This window comes from Capra hircus, chromosome 22 (genome assembly GCF_001704415.2).
Source record: "Capra hircus breed San Clemente chromosome 22, ASM170441v1, whole genome shotgun sequence".
NCBI lineage: Eukaryota > Metazoa > Chordata > Mammalia > Artiodactyla > Bovidae > Capra > Capra hircus.
In genome coordinates this window covers 6109721-6130544 of record NC_030829.1, presented here as the reverse complement: position 1 = coordinate 6130544, position 20824 = coordinate 6109721, and the positions used below count along the sequence as shown (strand labels likewise).

Below are 20824 nucleotides of genomic sequence, written 5' to 3'. Positions count from 1 at the left end.
GGGCCCCCGACCTGCTTGGAGGCAGAAGTCAAAATGAGTAGCCGTCATTCTGCAAGTGCTCCTGGCTTTGACCCTTCATCTCCAGCCACCGTTGATTGTTGCTGGTTTTAAGGCAGTTTCTTTAAGGGTCTTTTTTCAAAAATGTATTTATTTGGCTGTACCAGGTCTTCGTTGCGGCGCTCAGGATCTTCAGCCGCTGCATTTTGAACTCTGAGTTGTGGTATGTGGGATCTAGTTCCCTGACCCCTTGCCTAGGAAGCACAGGGTCTTCGTCACTTGGACTACCAAAGAAGTCCCTTAAGACAGTTTTATGCAGGATACTTACCAAGTTGAAAAAAAAAACAAAAACAATAGTTTTATTTCTCAGAAAATGAAACACATAATGTCAGAAGTTAAACTTTTTTCTTTTTTTTTTTTTAGTTCTGAAGACATTGGATGGTAGCATGATAAAATATTCAGTTAAATATCAATTTCAAATAAGATATCATCTACCACAGGGTACTTTTAAACTCGCATGAAGGATGTGTTTCATGATCATGCTTTACGAACGGGATGAAGATTTATCGTTCAGGAATAGAGCATTTATCAAACGTCTACCCAAGTGACAGGTAGCCTAGCTTTGAGAGTCATTGCAGGGCTCTGTTATGCTGGAGAAATGGAAATTCTGTGCCTCAGAATGGTCTTAAAAAGAATTAGTGTTTAAAAGAGTGTGGGTCCTACCTGAGGCATTCATACCTTAAAATTCACTGTGGTCTTTTTGTGCTAAATATCATCCAGTTTTTAAAAAATTGTATTTTAGTGAAGTATAGTTGATTTACAATGTGTTAACTTCTGCTATACAGCAAAGGGATTCAGTTACACTTATGTGTTATTTCTCATATTCTTCCCATTATGGTTTATCACAGGATATTGAATATAGTTCCCTGTGCTGTGCAGAGACCTTGTTTAGACTTCCTGTATAGACTAGTTTGCATCTGCTAAGCCCCCACTCCCGACACTTCCTGCCCTCCCACCCCTTCGGCAGCCACGAGTCGGCTTCTGTGTCTTGTGAGTCCGTTTCCATCTCACAGGTACGTTCATTTGTGCGTCATATTTTAAGGTCCGCATGTGAGTGATGTCATAGGGTCTTTTGTCTTCCGCTGTCTGATTTACTCCGTCATCCCCAGGCCCCTCCATGCTGCTGCAAATGGCACCATTTCATTTTCTGTGGCTGAGTCGTGTTCCATTATATATAATACACAGCATCTTCTGGATCCATCTTCTGGACAGAGGTTGTTTCCATGTCTTGGCTGTTGTAAATAGCGCCTCTGTGAACTTTGGGGTGCATGTATCTTTTTGAAATCTGGTTTTAAACCCACAGTCCTGATCATGAATAGCTCCCACCATGCAGTTTTCTCATTCCTCTGGGATGGTTACAGCTGTCTCACACATTTCCCCTTGAAGTTTCCACTGAATGAAGCATTTGAAAGTGGGGCAAGGCGGAGTATGATACTGTGATGGTTTTTAAAGGAGAAGATGTAGTAAGCCTCATTGGGATTTTATGGCAGTGGAATAATCTGGAAAAATGAACTGTTGCAGTTACCCTCTTAGATCCCGAGTATCAGTTCCCATTCAGATAAAAATATAGGGAAACCTTCTTTAATAAGATCTATCGCAGTGGCTAGAAAAATAGTCATACAAAATGCAAATTAAAAAGCAGAGAAAATGCCAGCTATTTGAGCCAAACTGTATTGAGTGGGATTTAGAGACTGGAGCATCACTGGAGGCTTATTGGTGCTTCCTCACTGCAGAGTTAAGAGCTGTGGTGGTTTTGTTTCTGGTTTATTCTTTTTCTTCCCCCCAGGGGCCCCCCCCCAAAAAAAAACCCTAGATAGAGCCTATTTTCTCCCAGATGCTTTTCCCTTAGTTTATTAGTTTTTATAGAAATCAGGACATGATAGACGTACACCGGGGACTTTTTAAAAAATGGATGGATTTTATTTATTTATTTATTTGGCTTCACTGTGCAGCATGTGGGCTCCTAGTTCCCCAACCAGGGATCGAACCTGTGCCCCCTGCACTGGACGCGCAGAGTCTCAGCCCCTGGACCTCCAGGGAAGCCCCCCTAGAGACTTTTTAAGAGAAGTAAAGAGTCTAAAATTGCCCAAGCTTCAGATTATTTCTAAAATTTCTAGCTCCCCCGCAAATGGTGTCCCTGGTGACCTGGACAGAGTGTTACCTTCAGAACAGTTTAATGAGCTTTGCCTTTCTCGTTCACGATGCGATCCCATTTTACCTGCAAAGGAAATGAATGCCTGTTGCTTCTAATGGCTCAGACGCAAGTCTGTAGTTTGTGGGACCACCAGTTATCTCCTGTGGCTTATCATCCCCTCCCCAAACTTTCACTGTGTGTGCTCACTCAGTCGTGTCTGACTCTTTGGGACCCCAAGGACTGTAGCCCCCCAGGCTCCTCTGTCCACGGGCTTTCCCAGGCAAGAATACTGGAGTGGGATGCCATTTCCTCCTCCAGGGGATCTTCCTGACGCAGGGATCGAACCCAGTTTACTCCATTGCAGGCAGATTCTTTACCCACTGAGCCACCTGGGAAATTTTCCCCGGAGATAATCAACTGGGAATTTTCAGGTGAGAGACAGAAATGATGAAATTGGACAGATACAGTCCTGAGTCAGCATTAAATGAACACCTGCTGTAGCCACTGATGGTCTTCCAGTCCAAGCTTATGACTTTCTCATCCAGCTTTTGGGTCTTTGAGAAAAATTTCCAGGACCTGGTCTAATGTTGAGAAATATAATTTCCTTCTTCAACTTGTGCCTACCTGAGATTTGGGGGAAAGTTGTCCGTGTGTCCATGATTGGATCCTGTGTCCACACTGAGCTCTCAGGATTAAGCTTGGAAAGGTGTTAGAGACCGTGACACACTTCCTGCTACCGGCTTTCCTGGGGCCCAGCCCTCCAGCACGCCTGCTGCTTTTCTGGGCTGGTCCTTGGAGTCCCTCTGGCCTTTCATCATGGCAGCGGTGCTTTCCTCAAGTGCTAACGTGTGTCCAAATCACTTCGGGGCTCAGGAACCCTCAGGCTCTGCAGGGGGAGGGGCGGAGGCAAGGCGTGTTCAGGGGGTATACAGCTTCAGTTTCACAAGATGAAAAAGTTCCAGAAATTTATTGCCCAATAACATGAATAGAATTGATACAGCTGAACCGTACACTTAATAACAGTTAAGATGTAAACAAGTAGCTGGATGTGTAAAGTGATTTTCCATAACTATGCAGTAAGGCCTGTACATTGCATCGTATATAAATTCTGCTTTGATTCAAAAATAGAATCAGAACGCAAACAGGACACAGGGCTGGGCACCTGTCCCCAGAGTTCCTGGTTCTGAAAGTCTGGGATAGGACCCAGACTTTGCATTTCTTTCTTTTTTTTCTTTTCTTAAGCCTTTTTTGGGGGAAGTGGGCTGCGCTGGATCTTCTTTGCTACGTGTGGGCTTTCTCTAGTTGCAGCAAGCAGGGGCTGCTCCCTAGCTGCAGTGTGTGGGCCTCTCATTGCGAAGTGTAGACTCTAGGAACTCAGGCCTCAGTAATTGTGGCACGGAACTTACTTAGTTGCCCCGAGGCATGTGGGATCTCTCCGAACCAGGGACTGAACCTGCGTCCCCTGCACAATTGTTAAGAATTGGCCCACCGGGGACGCCCCAGACCTGGCATTTCCATCAAGTTCCTGGTGATGCTGGGGCTGCAGGTTGGAGACAGTGTGTTAGGCAGGCCAGATCCCGAGCTCCCCCCGAATCCATCCTGCACCCTGCCCTAGCTTGGTGTCTTTTTTCTGCATCCCTGCCTTGGAGGCTGAGCCCATGGCTGTGCATAATTTGTAGGAAAAGCTAGGTGATGCATCAGTTAGCAGCATCAAGGGTAGAGTCTGGAACAGCCACTCCGGGGGCGCCATCGAGTCTAGTCTCCCGGGTTCACTTTCTGAATAGAGGTGCTTACCCTCGGCCGAGTCAGAAGTCCGTCATACAGCACAGAGCACAAATCAGTAACTGTGGATGTAGAAAGTCAGAATTCTATCCTCCATGTGCGTCTGTGGTTGGGACAGAAGCAAATCATAGAGGGTAGAGCTCCTTGAAGTTCGTAGTTACAGAATCATTTTCCATCACCCACCTGCCCCTCCCCGCCAATGCCATACATCCCTCCATCGCCTTTTCGTTTGGGCGGTGAAGGCCCTTGTAGAATTGTTCTTCTGTGCTTCAGTCGGCATTTTAGATTTTTTAAACGATCTGTTCTCACTGAGCTTTTTGTTGTGAAAATGTTAAGCGAAGATAGGCATGGCGGCGGCAGCCTGTGAATGACCCTGGGGAGGCTTCCATGTGGGGTTTTAGAGGAGAGAGGGAATCCTTCGGCCCCAGGATCATCAGTGCCTTCGTCAGGACACGTGTGCTCTTGCCGCAGAGAAATAACTAATGCTGGCGCCCCAGAAATGAGTTGGGAGGACGTTCACTGTAAAGCCTGCTGCAGTGATGGACATGTTTTCTTTGCACACCGGCCAGTAAGGAAGCCACCAGCCACCTGTGGCTGCCAGGTGCTCACAGTGAGGCTGGGTAAAGTGTGTTTCATTTGAATTAATTCCCGTATCTGCTTAGTGCTGGTGGCTACCACGTCAAGCAGGGCGAGTCTAGGCTGGAGGAGGGTCAGGTGAGCAGCAGGAGGGGGTGTGAGAAAGGTGACCTGGGGGAGGAAGGCCCCCAATGCTGGGGCTGAGTGAGTAGGTCATTGTCTCTGGGCAGTGGGAGACTTTAAACAGAGAAGCGGGTGTTCAGGGAAGAACGTTCTAGTGGTGCCAGACGAGTGTGAGAGGAGGGGTCTGGAGCAGATGAGAGTCTGGGAAGAGCTGGGGTTCTGTGAGATGTGCCCAAGGCCCAGAGTGTGATGGCAGGGGGGTGTATAAGCAGGGGGTTGTTGGGGTGCTGGGGAGGGGTCCGTGAGCCTGCAGGCTCAGCCTGGGTGACGGGGAGGATGGTGAGCGAAGCAGGAAAGGTGGGGTGCTGGGGGCCTTTGAGCTGCGTGTGGGCCTGGGAGGGGAGGAAAAATGCTGACGGCTCTTTCCCAGTTGCGTGATGCCACGGCTGAGTTCTCAAGCGCTGCTCCGCCATCCCTGGTTGGCTAAAATAATGCCACCTGCTAGTATTGGGACCAGAGAGCCGCTGGTTCCACCTGCTGCCTCCAGGGCCCGCTTCTCCCCTCCTTCTGAACTGCCTGCCACCACCTTACTGCTCCCCACAGCTCCGGCAAGAGCTCCTGTTGACTCTACAGCTGGGAAAGCAGCCCAGCCCCGGTCCACGCAGGTCCAGGGGAGCCCAGGCCGTGTCCTGGACCGTGTGCCTCTCTCCTGTGCCTCCCCCGGAGCCTGGCAGGTCTGTCTGGATAAGGGAAGGGGCAGGGCATCCTCCGGCACCCCTACTGCTCCCCACGCTCCCTCACGCTGGGCCGCGGCTGCAGGAAGCTTCGAGAGTGGTTCTCAGTGCCCAGCGGCCCTGTGACAGCCACACTGCTGATTAGTTAGACAGGCCATCTCCCCAGGGACTGGGGTGTGTTCATCAGCCTCTCAGAGATCTTCAGTAGTTGCTCACTTCCAAAGGGGCAAGCCAAGTGTGTATTTATTCCTTCAAAGGGTATGTGAGTGTCAGTAGGTATGTCCTGTCTTTGTTGATAGAGAGACAGTGTGAATAAAACACAGCCTGGTTCCCGAGAGCGGGCCTCCTCTGCAGGGAGATGTGATCTGTCAGTATGGGGTGCGATCCGTGCTGGGAGAGGGAGCAGAGCTTGGGGGAGGGGGAAGGTGGAGAGGACCACGAGGCTGTCACTCAGGTCCGGGGACACTCGAGTGAGACCTGAGAGGAGGGAGGGAGGGAGTCAGGCAGGAATCCGGGCCGGGAGGCTGGTAACAGCAGGTGCAAAGGCCCTGAGGTAGTTGTGCACTGCACGTGCCCGAGGAGCAGGAAGTGGATGGTGGGGCCCGAGGAGGGTGCGGGAGGGTCGTGCTGGGAAGGAAGGAGAGAGAAGCAGGGGGGCCTCGTGGGCTTCAGGGAGGATTTTGATGTGGAAGGAAGCGGGGAGGGCTTTGAGCACTGGAGTCAGAGGATCTGCCTTATGACGGAAGATGCCTTCTGGCTGCCGAGAGGAGACAGGGCCATCAGGGCGGGGGCCCCAGAGACTGGCTGGAACGGGGGTGCAGTAAGTAAGTGAGGGTTGACAGTGGCTGGTGGCAGGGTGTGGAGGCTGTAGGAGCAGTCAGCGCCGAGATGCGGCTTGTAGAGTTTGCTGGGCCGAGCAGTGTCGGGGGAACATGAGTAAGCGTGGGCTCGGGGGTGCTGCCGAGGCTTTCAGCTGAGCCACAGAGGGGCGCGGTTTGGAGGCGGGAGCTGAAAGGTGCGTTTTGGCCGCGATACGTTGAGACGCCTATTAATACGCTAGCTTTCTATTGCTGCCGTAACAAACCAGCACAGACTCATTGGTTTAAAACAATGGAAACTGGTCACCTGGTAGTTCCATAGGTCAGAAGTCCTGGACAGGTCTCACGGAGCTAAAATCAAGGGTTTTTTCTGGAAGTTGTAGGGGACACTCGGTTTCTTTCTTTGGCCATATCGCTTGCAGGATCTTAGCTCCCCCGTCGAGGACTGGACATGGGCCGTGGCAGTAAGAGCACCAAGTCCTGAGCACTGGAAAGTGAAGGTGTGAGTCGCTCAGTCGTGTCCGACTCTGTGCGACCCCATGGACTGTAGCCCACCAGGCTCCTCTGTCCATGGGATTCTCCAGGCAAGAATACTGGAGTGGGTTGCTGTGTCCTCCTCCAGGGGGTCTTCCCGACCTAGGAATCAAACCTGGGTCTCCTGCATAGCGGGCAGATTCTCTACCATCTGAGCCACCAGGGAAGCCACACCCTAACCACTGGGCCGCCAGGGAGTTCCAGAGGCTCGGTTCCCTTGCCTCTTGCAGCTGCGAGAGGATGCCTGTTTTCCTTGGCTCATGGCCCCGCTCCCCCATCCGCAGAGCCACCAGTGCTGTTTCTCTCTGACCAGTTCTGGGGACACCTCCTTCTGACCACAGCCAGTTGAAAGAGTCTTGCGTTTTAGGGATGATATCATTCTGTTGGATCCATCTGGATATCCCAGGATCAGCACCCTGATTCCAGGCTTTCATTACATTTGTAAAGCCCCTTTCTCATGCGAAGTACCATATTCACTGGTTCCAGGGTGAGGGCTTGGACGAGTCTGAAAGTCCATGGTTCTGCCTAATTGCTCAGGCAGGTATGGACAGGCAGTCAGATACGCGAGGCTGGAGGTCAGGGGAGAAGGCTGATCTGAGACGTACGTTTAGAAGCCATCAGTGTACAAACGGTTGTAAAGCCAGTCAGTCGCACGGGCTCTCCCAGTCGAGGCGTAAGGTCAAAGCCATGGGTCAGCTGGGCTCAGCCAGACCTCCCTGACTGCTGTGTCTCTCCTGTTGGAAGGGCCCCTTCTTTCTCTGCTGCCCTAAGCATTGCTTCTTGGTGAGACTCGGCCCAGAGTCTGGCAGCGCACAAGTCACCTTCCTCCTGGCCTTGTCTGCCTTTGCATCACGTGTCTCTTATTTTTTAAAAATGACGGCTTTACTGAGATCGTTCACAGGCCAGGTCAGTCCACCCATTTCAAGTGTGTTTCAGGATGCTCCCAGCACCGCAGTCAGCATTAGGATATTGTCATAAAGGACCTGAGCGCCTAGCTGTCACCCCAGATCCCCCCAGCCCCGACCAACCACTAATCTACTTCCAGTCTCTATAGACTGACCCGTGCTGGGCATCTCACATGAGCGAGGTTGTAGCATTGATAATCTTCTGTGATTGGCTGGCCTTTTCAATTTAAATCTGGATTTTGTCCATGCATGCTCTTTTTACATTTTTTCTTTAGTTTTCTTCATTCAGTGCTTACAGGTGGTGGTTTTTTTTTTCAACCGAGCACCTGTTACGAAACCAGCCTCTGTGCTGCGATTCTAGAGTGGGAACCCGAGGCGTGCAGCCTGCTGTCCGCACGGAGCTCTGAGCTGGGTGAGCTGACAGCCTCTCTCTCCCTGCCTGAGCTCCCCGCTGACTGCTGATAGATCAGCGCCTTCATCCTCTTGCAGCCTGGAGGAGGCTTCGAATTCACACTGACCCAGAGCCCTAAGCAGCCAGCCCGAATCACCAGTATTCCTTGTACCGAGAGAGTCCTCCTGGCAGTCCTGCTCTGACGGGAAAGCAGATAGATGTGCTGTTGCATAAACACGGTAGGGGAAGGGACTTCCCGGGCAGTCCAGTGGTTAAGACTCCGCACTCCCAATGCAGGATGTGAGTTCAAGCCCTGGTGAGGGAACTAAGATCCCACATGCCCTGAGGCATGGCCAAGAGATAAATAAACTTTCTGATAACAAATTTTTAATATATATCATCCTTTACAAAAAAAGCACATAGCAATCGAGCCTCCCATGGTGCTTAGAAATTACAGTGCTCGTGTTTTTTAAAAAAAATGCAATTGGGTAAGTGCCAAATTGGGCACAGACAGGGTGCTCTTGGATTGCTGATTAGGTTAGAGGCATTGCCTCCACCCCCAAGAAGCGCAGCTGAACTAAGGTCTCGAATGATGAGTTGAAACTTGGCACTCCCGCCCAGGGCTAGAGGAAGACGGGTCTCCTGCAGACCCCCACTTGTAGGATGCAGGGACCGTACCTTGAGCATCCTCTGTCTTCAGTATCTTAGGTAATGCTTGCTGATCATGAGCATTTAAGGAGACTGGTGTGGTGGTGACTCATTCACGTCTGGCACCTGCTTATCCCTCAGCCCTCCCTCAGGGTGGGAGGTTTGTTATGTCTTAAACCACCACTTTTTCTTTCATCAGAGTCCAGAAAGGCTAGGATGGACCTCAGGGAGTTTCTTCCCCACCTTTTCTGGGTAGTGCTGGACAGCAGCCGCCCACTCCCATCACCCCCCACAGACCACAGCTGGACCCCTGGGGCCCGGGACGGCCTTCGTGCTCCGAGTCTCTGTCCTGGCTGCCGTGCTGTTTGTCCTGTGTGATGCCCGGATCTGCCCGGGATCCTCGGGTGAGATTTGCGAGGGGGATCCTGTGCATCCCTTCCTGCTGCAGCCCCAGGTCTGGGATGCTGCCTCTGGCGGTCAGGCCCATGGACTGTTCAGGGGGCCTGGATCTTTGTGGCCCCAGAGCCCTCGGGGTCCTCGGCTGAGGAGGGCCTGGGACACAGTGTGGGCGGCGTCCTGCAGCTTCCAGGAGGGTGCTGCCAGGATGGGAATGAGCCCAGTGGGGGTGGCGGGCGCTTCAGCTGCGGCTTCCAGGTCCTCGCGCCAAGGGTCCCCACGTCCCTGGCAAGGGTGCCTCAGCCTCAGGAGAGCAGTGGGATTTTGCCCAGTGTTCCCTGTGCACCCATGCCGCATCTTCCCTGAGCCTCTCCGCGGCGCCCCCCTCCCCAGGGCCGGGTGGTGCCATCTCCACCTCACAGGTGAGGAGACGGCCTGCCAGGTGGAGGGCGGCATTCGGGATTCACGTCCAGGGAGTGTCTGCAGCCACCGCTCAGAGTTCTCCCTGACTGCCTGGCTGCCCCGCAGAGCTGCGATGATGTGACCTCTTTCTTGCCTTCTCGTGACCTTTATCCCATCTTCAGGGGCTTCCTGTGAGTTGGGAAGCGTGACCCGTGCTGCCAGCACCGTCCGAGGACCAGGGCGTGGTAGGCACACCCTCAACCCCGCAGAACTCCGCGGAGCCCGCGCCCAGCTGTGAATTCAGGCTGGAAAGGGCCGGACTTTTGCTGATGCAGAAAAGGTCACAAAGCCCCGGACACAGCCCTGGCCCTCAGCCTGATGCACTGCGTCTGTGCCCTCACCTCACTTCCCGGTGCCTGCATGCCTGGGCTGGGCCCCGCTGACCTGCTTCCCAAGCCTCAACCGCAGCGCAATCACCTCCCGCTTCATTCGCTGGTGCCGGTTCCCCTGCTGCTCTTTCTGTGGGTTTCCTTTGCTCCTTGGCGACTCCTTTCTTTTAAGATGGTTTCCAAGCAGACACGCAGACATGGAAAAGGGCTTGGCCATGCTCCTTCCCCGAATGCCTCCCTCGTGTGTCTTGAAAGGAATGCCTTTACAGTGCTCCTGGTGTGCTGTTCCTGATGAGGAATGCCCGCCCCGCCTCTCCAGTTCCCTCTCCCCAGCGGCATCTCTTCTTATCTTCCTGGGTATGTTTGATGTACAATTAACCTTTCTGCAGGTCGGCCCCTTTGCTCAGGACGAGCATCTGTCCTTCCAGTCTATGAGAGCCAAGTGTGGGAAGTGTGTGTGTATGTGTGGGTAGCGCCAGAGAGCCATCGCGGCCGCTGCGAGGCAGCAGAGAAGGATTGTGACATCAGCGGCACCCAGCCCAGCCTCCCCCAGGCCTGGACATAAAGCTTGTCCTTGCAGCTGTCCAAGCTAGGAGCCGGCTCCTCCATTGGGTCTTCCCTGACCGTGGCCTTGTCGTATCGACCTCCAAATGGCCAGATAAGGTCCTCCAGCTGCGAGGGCAGCCTCCGAGGCACAGTTGGTCGCCTGAGGCCACTGCAGCTCCATACAGAGGACAGTACGTGTGAGGAGCCACCCTGAGTCTGGGCCGAGGGGCATCAGCCGGACCTGACACCCCCCGAAGACCCGCGCCTGTCAGCAGCCCTCTGTCATGACTTCTGACCGGAGACGAGCATCCATCCTTCGAGCGAGAACCCTCCGACCCAGCCAGAATGGCCTCCTTTTGGGGAATTAGAGACAGGCGCAAGAGAGATTCTTCTGGAGGAGAAACCCTGCGTGCGCTGAGCGTGGGGAGAACAGTAGGTCCCCGCGGTCGCCACCGCATGTTCAGAGGACAAGCATCACATCCGTGTCTGTCCTCGAGGAGCAATTGTTCCAGGCGCGTGGTAGCAAGGGCCGTGCCCTCGGTCGTCCCAGGGTACATGGTTCCCACTGGGGAGCGAGGGCGGACGTGACCAGTGGAATTCGCTGCCCAGCCGGCCGGCCGCGGGGGCCCCAGGCTCCGCCAGTGCTGTTGACGGGGTCCCCAAGTTGGACTGGGACTTTGGACCCCTCTGTGCCAATCCTCGTGACCTCGGGCTGTTAGATGGGGCTTCTTAGGATGCCAGATGACACTGATGTGCCGATGTGCTCTGAGGATGGAGTACTGTTGTGACCACTTGGTTACATGCGCTGTAAATACAGAGATGGAGGGAAAAAGGCCAGGGACTGAAGAGACGGTAACACCGTCATCAGTAGAACCAAAAACATTGGTTTGGTGGTTGGTCCCTGGGCACCTGGACCTCTTAGACACTCAGATCCTCTTGCGGTTCTGGGATTTGCCATGTTCCCTGTTTTGTTCCCGTAGTTGGTCTCTGTTTCCCCGCCCTCCCAGTTTCTCTGGCCCCCCTCAGCGCTCTCCATGTTTCAACTTCACGTTCCCGCTTTTTCTAAAACCTCTCATTTTGGGAAGACTACCTTCTCTTGACCCGTATCCCTTAGTGAGCAAAAGCCGACTCGCCCTGGTGGCTGTGATCGCATGCCGTTGCATGTTCTGTGTAGCTGTGACCTTGAGAAGCAAGTGGCATACGAGGCCACGTCATTTCCCAGTTACTCCTCCGCCCACTGCCGTGCTCATGACATGGAGAGCATCTGAGGGTGGTGACACTTGGGGTCTTCTTCCCCACCGCCCGCCTCTTGGTGGCCCTCAGAATACCAGACAGTGTTCTTGGCGTGGCTGGGTCCCCCCTTTTCCTGTAAAGACAATGTCTGGGCTACGTCTAGTTCTCGCATTCAGTGCCAAGGTTTTTGGGTTGACTCAGCCCACCCATACCTCCATGCCAAGATACCAGCACTCAGGGAGAGATGCCAGACTTGAAACACGATTGAGCTGCCGCGCGTTCGCTGCTGGAGGAGAAGCTGACGTTCATTCTCCAGCTGGCTTTCTGTCTTGATCAGGTAGACTTTTGGGGAAAGTGGCAGCTCAGCAGGGCTCAGTGGGTTCTGTCGTTCTGTTGAAGATGTAGTCCAGTTAAAAATACCTCTTGTCAGGATGCCTGTTTTCCTGGCAAAGGTTGGCTGCCAGCATCCATCTAGTCCTTGCTGGAGGAAACCCTTCAGACCTGCACGGCAGTATTTCAGGGCTCCACGGGGAACTGCTCCCTGCCCAGCAGTGAAACGACTTCTCGGAAGACTGGGTAAGGCACAGGCCTCTCTCCAAGGCCTTGAGGCGGAGGTTCAGCCCTTTGATTTAAGTCACTGGGTGAAAGCGGACATTAGTAGTAGACCCAGCTGCTTGTATTGGCCCCAGGCCTCAGTCCAGACAGCCCAGCAGATCACTGTGGAGAAAGACGGACACCGTCTGAGGAGGGGAAGATAGAAATGAGGCTGGGAAGAGGGTGGGTTTGGGGAGCGTGGCGTGGAGTGAGGCCTCAATAGGGGACTGCATGGACTCTGAAGATAAATGTCTGTTTCCTGGTTGGCTGATTTCCCTGGAACTGACTCCAACTGTAATTACATCACACGTGTGTATTGAATAAAAGAGATTGGAATTTCAGTCTTGCTTGGAATTTGCATTTGTATGAAGGAGTAAAGATTTTTGTGAAAAGGATGAGGCACCAGCCAAGTTCAACGTGTCTGCAACACCGGTGTTCCCCTTGACAGGACAGTGGGACCCACATGGGTCTAACACGAGTTGTGGTGTTGCTTCTGGCTTTGGACCCCAAAGCGGGGGCGAGCTTCTCCCTCCCAGATGAGGCGTAGAGATCGGTAATGAGGCAGGGGCGTGTCTGGTGCTGGGACCGTCTCCGGTTCGATCACTTCCCAGCCTGAGAGCCCAGCTCACTTCCATGACCCTTCAGACCTTGAGAGGCCTGAGGTCAGTCTAGGCAGACCCACTCTATAAAAATGCCCTCCCTCCCCAGTTTGAATGTGAAATGTCAAGGGTGACAGATATCATTTTTTAAAAAGATTTTTGTTTTGTATGTGGACCATTTTTAAAGTCTTTGTTGAATTTGTTATGATGCTGCTTCTGTTTTATGGTTTTTTTTTTTCTTTTTTTTTTGCCTGCAAGATCTTAGCTCCCCAACCAGGGATTGAACCCTCGCCTCCTGCATTGGAAGAGGGAGTCTAAACCACTGGCCGGCCAGGAAAGTCCCATGGCAGTAGGTGTCTCATTGAGTATCCTTGGGATCCAGGTTAAGAACCCTTGCCCTGGGGGCCAGGTCACTGCTGAGCCACCAGGGGGCGCCGGCTGCCTGTTGGCCTTTTCCGCCCCCCAACCCCAACCCTTTGCTTGTCCGCCCTCCCTTTTGCTCCCAACGCCGAGTCACTGACTTGTACCGCACACTCTGCGGTGCTCATGTGGTAGAAATCCTGAGTCATAATTTTTGTTTTTACTAAAAGCTTCATTTTTCCAAAGCCTGCTTTTCTTTACAGCATATCCTAATTCCATTATATCTTCAAGTTTGCAGACCTTTTTACTGACCAGCTGGCTCATTTGCAGAGCTCTCCAGGGGATGGGGGAGGGGGATTTGAAGATGCTTCTTGATCAGGTCTTAGGAATTTTCTCAGTGTTATAAAGCCGTTTTTTTTCCTTTCAGTTTTCTTCTGAGGTGGAGAAACACTGTTCAGCCACCTCTGATCCCCTGGGGAGAGAAGCAGACCTCGATGAGCGGGAGGGGGAGGGTACGACCAGCATGTGGGCCTGGCGGTGGGAAAGAGATTGGATCCACTAACCGTTACCGCTGTTGTGGATTTCATGTCAGAGCAGCACAATCTGCACGCCCGTGACCTTGAAAAGGAAGGTTTTCTGCCTTTAAAACTCCATCAAAGCTGGTTCTTCAAATTCTCCGTTTTTCAGAGACCTTGCTAACTGTGGGCGCTTTGCAGGTGCCCACAAATTGGTGTTCACACGGCCAGTTGCCCTTCAGCCTGATGTGCCCTCTTGGAGATGTCTACCCTCCATCCACGCGTGCCTGTATTGTTTTATTTTTCTAATAATTGCTACTTTAAAACTCACTTTTATTCCTCTTCGGCTGTTCTGGGTCTCTGTGGCTGTGAGTGGGCTTTCTCTAGTTGCAGCCAACCGAGGCTGCTCTTTAGCTGCAGCGCACAAGCCTCTCATTGCTGTGGCTTCCCTTGTGGTGGAGCGCACGCTCTAGGCACGCAGGCTTCAGTAGTTGCAACACATGGGCTTAGCTGCCTTGATGCCTGTGGGATCTTCCTGGTCCAGGGATTGAACCCATGTTCCCTGTATTGGCAGGCAGATTCTTACCCACTGGACCACTAGGGAAGTCCCACAGATCCCCATTTTGAGACCCACACAAAAAAGTGGTCTCACCTTCTGCAGGCGAATCGAGTTCCAGTTTGGGTAGAATTGGAGGAGAGGTGGTTCTGTAATATGTTCACTGACAAAGTGATGACTGAAACCAGCTTTTTTTTAGAAAAAGAAACTTGATTATTTATTCAAGGTTTGGTAGGAGAATCTTTTGCAGGTTCTCAGAAGCTGGGAGAAACAGGAATATTACTGGATCCTTGTTTAAGCTCAGGGCACAGTTTGCTAAGGATCTGCACCAGTGAGAGGATGTGTCAGACTCCCCGCAGCCTTTCTTCCCTTGATGGGGACTTCAGGGCCCCCAGGAATTCTGGCCACCAGTCACCCTGGAGTGAGTCAGCTCCTGGGGCCTGGCACCAGCCTGCTTTCTCTTTGCTGGAGCCAGCGTCCCTGGTGGTATCATGAGACACGGGAAATGTGACGTTGATTGGAGTGGGACAAGCTGGAGAGGCTTGTGTGCACAGTAATGCTTGTTTGCTGAGGCAGGATCTTGCGAAAGGCTTCTTGGCTCCTTGGAGATCAGGGACCGGCTAGGCTTGGTCTTCAAGGAAGGCAGACGGCAGGAGATGTGTGGTCTGGGTGGTCTCTTAAGTGTCTCCCTGCGAGCAGCCATGGATGGGAGGGGCAGAGAGTTCCCCACGCACTGGCCTGCAGGCAGATGGGAAAATCACAGTTTCGGAAAAGAGAAGCCTTCTTCACTTCGCAAAGCTGACTTGAGCTATTGATTTGTTTACCTCACATTCAGTACTTTGCGAGAGCAACTCATTGCAGGCAGAACAGCTGCAGTCCGAATGGATCTCCCTCTCTTTGTGAATTTGTGTTTCGGAGAACAGTTGAGGAACGATGTGGTGTTCCTTTCGGGTGTCTAGCAGTGATGCGGTCGTACACCTGCAGGTATCTGTTCTTCAGGGTCTTTTCCCATGGCGCTCCCTTTCTTGCTGAGATCTGCAGGGACCTTGAAAGCCAGGCCTGCCTCCTCCAGTGCAGGCTAGTAACTGATTTGCTTTCTTTTTTAAAAAGTTATTTAAATGTACTTGGTCGTGCCAGGTCTTAGTTGTGTGAGGTCTTTACTTGCAGCAAGTGGGCTCTCAGTTGCAGGGTGTAAGCTGAACCTGGGCCCCCTGCATGGGGCTTGCAGAGAAGAGCCACTGGGCCACCAGGAAAGTCCCACGATTGCTTTCGATTGTGCTTTCTCCTCCTGACACAGGATGCCCAGGTGTTGCCCTCTCCTGCCCCCTGCCCCGGGGGGAGGGAAGTCTGCTAGCGCTTCCCGCCCGTCAGATCACTGCAGAGGAGCCAGCAGCTGCGTCACCGAGGCACGGGCCTTGCCGGTGGCTCAGAGGTAAAAGAATCTGCTTGCCAGGGCAGGAGGTGTGGGTTCAGTCCCTGGGTTGGGAATCCCCTGGAGAAGGGATGGCTACCCACTCCAGTATCCTTGCCCAGAGAGGAGTCTGGCAGGCTGTGCAGTCTGTGGGGTTGCAAAGAATCAGACAGGACTGAGAGACTAACACTTTTCACCTTCGCATTGAAGGGTGAGTGTCTGAGTTTTCTGGCTTTGGTGGCACCTGATTGGAGATGCAAACTCACAGAGCACAGAGGCAACCGCCCTTTAAAATTCACCTAAAGTGCCAAGGAGAGGAGCGAGGAGAGCGAGGAGGACAGGTGTGTGGGAGGGTGGCCCTGCCTTAGCCCGTCGGGTGCAGAAGTGCAGCGGCCTTGATCACCACCGGCGCTGCAGCGGAGGAGCTGAAGCTGGAGGACAGGGCCGCTGGCCGCTAGCCTCCGGTCCCCCTGCCCCTGGTTTCCCAGCATGGCCCCAGACTTCGCTCAGGTCCATCCGCTGGATCACGATGCGGGGACAGCAGCCCTCAGTTCTTTCAGTATATCCAGCAAAGCACCTTTCTGGTGATGTCATGTAAGACTGGCTTGAGTCTGGGGAACCAGGTAGATGATGGAAACGCAGTTCTTGGCTGGAGGACAGCCCTGTGGACTTGGGAATCGTTTGAGAAATATGTCTAAGGAAAAGGTCTATCTCAGTTGAAGTCTTCCTGTTACTTTTAAACGGCATATTTATGTATGTTTTTGGCTGCGTCATTGAGGTCTTTGTGGCACACGCCCTCTCCAGTCATGGCCTGGGCTTCAGCAGTGGTGGCACACGGGCTGAGTTGCTCCACGGCATGTGAGATCTTAGTTCCCCCACCAGGGATCGAACCCGTGACTCACTGTGTTGCAAGGTGGGTTCATAACCACTGGGACCATCAGGGAAGTCCCTCAATTGACATTTTAAAAACTGCTACCCCGGTGGGAAAAATACCTTATTTCCTCTGGAGCATTGGGGAGGAACGGCCAGCATGTGTGTGTGAAGCCATATGATTATCAACACCGTGACAGCTACGTAACTTTTGTGTATCGGAAATAGATGCGATGGTTCTGTCTCCTGAGGCTGAAAATTGTTAGTTTCTGTGTGGATATTTGGACAAGTCTGTATCCTTTTATATGAAAACGTTCAAGCTCCTGTGTTTCTGTATTTTAAGTTCACTGTGTCTGACCTGTCAACAGTAATTAGAAACAATTATGACATGGTTTGTGTGGAGTGCTTTTGCTGATAGAGAAACAAGTACTTTGAGAACATAAATGAGGAATGGTGAATACAATGGTGATTTCTTTCAAGAGAAGAGCTCTCTGGTACGTAGGTGTCAGAAAATTTTGCTATCAGCAACCACCCCCCCCGGCACATTTGATTAATTTGCCTGCTTTCTGTGTAATTTGGAAAATGGGAATCAAGCAACTGAATGAATAAAACTTGCATCAAGGAAAGCACAGGGTCTGCTGGTGGATTGAAGCTTAGCATTGTTGTACCACTTCAGACTTTTTCTTTAGGTTTTTATTTTTGTTTCCCTGCCTAAATGAATGCCAACAACTGAGCCGTTTTTGGTCCTACTTGCCATCTTGATATTAACTAATGGGAGTAGAAATAATTTCAGAGTAAATTTTCACATAAATAAGGGTAATGTCAATTTCAGAGGTGTCTGGCGTTTGCTGATAAACAGAAATTTGCATTACTTACAGTGTAAATTTACATTAGCTGTAGCAGGTTGTACAAGTTAACAGGAGAACATCATTTGGGAATAGTGGAGGTGAATGGATTCATGCTGGCATGTTACAGTTATTAATAGCTTCTTGGAGGGCAGGAACCTTTTTGTCAGGGGAGGTGCTCAGGTCAGAATGTTCACTTATGGATGAGCGGGGAGATGAGCGAGTTTCTGCAGCGCTTGCAGGCGGGGCCCGCACCCGAAAGATCGTTTTCGCCCCGCGGCCGGGAGCACCAGCTGGTGGAGTTCTTCCTGGGCGAGCCTGACTCTCTGCCTCCTGCCAGAGGACATGCGTGCGCGCCGGCTGGTGGGGAGGTTCTTCCTGGGCGAGCCTGGCTCTCTGCCTCCTGCCAGAGGACATGGGTGCTGTGCTGTTCCTCTCCCTTCTCGGGACCAGCTGGTGATTTTTATTGATGATCTTGTTTTAGCCAAATTCAGGCCCTGAATTGGTTTTGTCCGAAGATGAGAAAAGCGACACTGAAGATCAGGAAGAGACGGAGCTGGGCGTCATGGAGGACCAGCGCAGTGTGATCCTTCACCTCATTTCTCAGCTCAAACTTGGGATGGATCTGACCAAGGTAGGAGGGCGCGTCCCCAGGGACTTGTGGCCGGTCATCTGGGCGCTGGGTTTCCCTCTTAGGCTTCCCTGTCAAGAATGGATGCCCCAGGGACGATTGGAAAGGCTTTTTTTGTTGTTTGACTGTGTCACACAACATGTGGGATCTTAGTTCCCTGATCGGGGATTGAACCTGGCGCTTAACCACTGGATCACCCAGAAAGTCCCTGGAAAGGATATTTCATGCGGACACCCATGCCAAGGGTGAGAGCCTGGCATTTGCCTCTCTGGAGGAGCTGAGATGCTCCAAGGGCGGGGAGAGCACATGCGATGATGAGGACGATTCCGGATGGGATTTGTCTCCCACTGTGTCCTCGAGAGGATGGAAGGTGACCTGGAGACGGAAAACAGGAGGAAGCAGGCGGTGGGGGTGGGGGTGAGCCTGCCTCCTGGCACCTCCTCCTGGGCAGCTGGCCACCTGCCGCTGCCGCCTGTTGCTGGCCTTCACCCTGCTGGTGACCAGACCTCAGTGCCCACGTGGAGAGCTGTGTGCCCGCTGGTTGGTGGACATGCAGAAACTCCTGCTGGTGTGCACTCACCCTGGGAAACTGTGTTGAGAGGACTCAGCATCCTCACGGTGATGTCCAGGAGATGGCCCATGTGGAGCCGCCCCCACTCTGGGCAGTGTCTTTGTTCTGGAGGCGAGGGGAAAGGCCACCGTGCTTGCTGTGGAGAGGTGAGGGCGGGCATCAGTGGCCTTGTGGGCCGTGTGAGGTGCCTGGACTTGACTGCCCGACCTACCTTGGGTTCCCTTGCCTTGTCCTGATTCTGATGCTGGTAGTTCAGCCTCTGTGCACCAGTGCCGAAAGGAATCTCAGAGACAGAGTTTTGGGTGATGTAGAGAAGAATAGCTTTATTGCTTTGTCAGGCAAAAGGGGGACACAGCAGTTTAATGCCCTCGTCTGTGTGGCCCAACCCAGGGGGATCTGGCGAGGAGCTGCGGAGCAGCGGTTCAAGGGCGGAGCTGCTGCTGAGGCTCAGGGTGCGCAGGGCCTATTCTCCTTTAGTCTGGCCCAGGTGATCTCCTCTGGAATGGGGTTTATCCACCTCCCATTTGTCTATCCATCTTGTGTATACTGTTGTTTATCACCTTATGTATAATAGTTTGCATCTGCTAATCCCAAACTGCAACGACAACCCAGATTAGGACTTGAACCCAAGGTCTTTTAATTGCGATCGCACAGCTGGTCTCAGGATTTAATGAAGCGCATGTTCTTGATGTCTTACCACAGAACGAATTCAGTGAGAGACAAAGTGATAGGTAAGAAGTGGATTCGTTTAGAGAGAAGTACACTCTGCTGACAGAGTGTGGGCCCTCTCGGAAGGCGAGAGAGGCCCCCAAATACGCATCTTTAGTTTTTATGGGCTAATGAGCAGGAGGATCACTGCAACTGTTTTGAGGGAGGGGCGGGAATTCCCAGGCCTTGGGCCGCCACCCGCTGCTGGATGTCTGATGGGCAGCCCCAGCTCCCCTGGCCTGGTGCGTGTGTCGCGTCGTTGGCTGTGTTGCGCTGAGCCTATGCTAAGGCGCGAGGTCTGGCGGAAGTCAGCTCGCCCACCATCTTGAACTAGCTGCTCTAGCCAGTTGTGGGCGCGTCCTGTGGCTGTACCAGTCTTTTAAAGGCCTGCCCCTCCCCTTCCCTTTTGTTTCAGACCTCACCCTCTGGCCCTTCCCCATCCTCTCCTTCCCTTGGCAACCACACTTCTGTTCTCTGTGTCTCTGATTCTGACTTTGTTTTGTGGATGGGCTCATTTGTGCGGTAATTTAGATTCCGCCTGTCTGTGATATCACATGGTATTTGTCTTTGTCTGACTTACTTCACTAAGTGTGGTCATCTCTGTGCCCATCCATGTTGCTGCAAATGGCATTGTTCTTTCTTTGTTAATGGCTGAGTAATATTCCATTTTTTATATGCACCTCGTTTCTTTATCCACTCATCTGTTGATAGACGTTTTGGCTGCTTCCACCTCTTGGCTGCTGTGAATAGTGCCACAGTGAACACTGGGCTGCGTGTATCTGGGTATATGCCCAGTACTGGGATTCCTGGATCATATGGTAGTCCTATTTTTAGTTAGTTGTTTTTTTTTTTTTTTTGAGGAATCTCCATTTTGTTTTTCACAGTGGCTACATCAAATTATATTCCCACCAGCAGTGTATGAGGGTTCCCTTTTCTCCACACCCTATCCAGCATCTATTGTTTGTAGATCAAGTCTTTCCTGCTGTCTCCCTGCCTCTTCTCAGCTCTTGACTATTCAGTGACGCTTGTGCTAACCTGGCAGTGGATGAACCTGGCCTGAATGGCACTTGGTCCAGGGAGCGGGCACCCTGGAGGGGAAGATTCCTCCACTCAAGAATGAAGCTCTGGCCTCTCCATAAAATAAGAGCATGGCTCTGTCTCTGCAGAGATGGCCAGGGCTGCCACATTCGCGGGTCAGCTGCCTCACCAGGCCTTTAGGGCTGGTCATTCACAGGTCAGCAGCCTCACCAGGCCTTTAGGGCTGGTCATTCACAGGTCAGCTGCCTCACCAGGCCTTTAGGGCTGGTCATTCACAGGTCAGCTGCCTCACCAGGCCTTTAGGGCTGGTCATTCACAGGTCAGCAGCCTCACCAGGCCTTTAGGGATGCAGTTTCCTGGACATGTGACTGGTGGCGTCGTACAGTACCCCATGCTCAGAAGCACCCCAGGCTGGGTTACCACTCTGCTGTTGCCAACTTGAAATTCATTTTGGACAG

General features: G+C 52.4%; 1 protein-coding gene across 1 annotated transcript in view; it reads left to right on the top strand.

Annotated features, from left to right (window-relative positions):
- The window catches only part of OSBPL10 (oxysterol binding protein like 10), a 323310-nt gene that overhangs the window by 268368 nt on the left and 34118 nt on the right, over window positions 1-20824 (top strand). The window contains exon 7 of the mRNA XM_018038204.1: window positions 17903-18052. Coding sequence (XP_017893693.1) covers window positions 17903-18052 — 150 coding nt within the window. The remainder of the gene's footprint in view (window positions 1-17902; window positions 18053-20824) is intronic.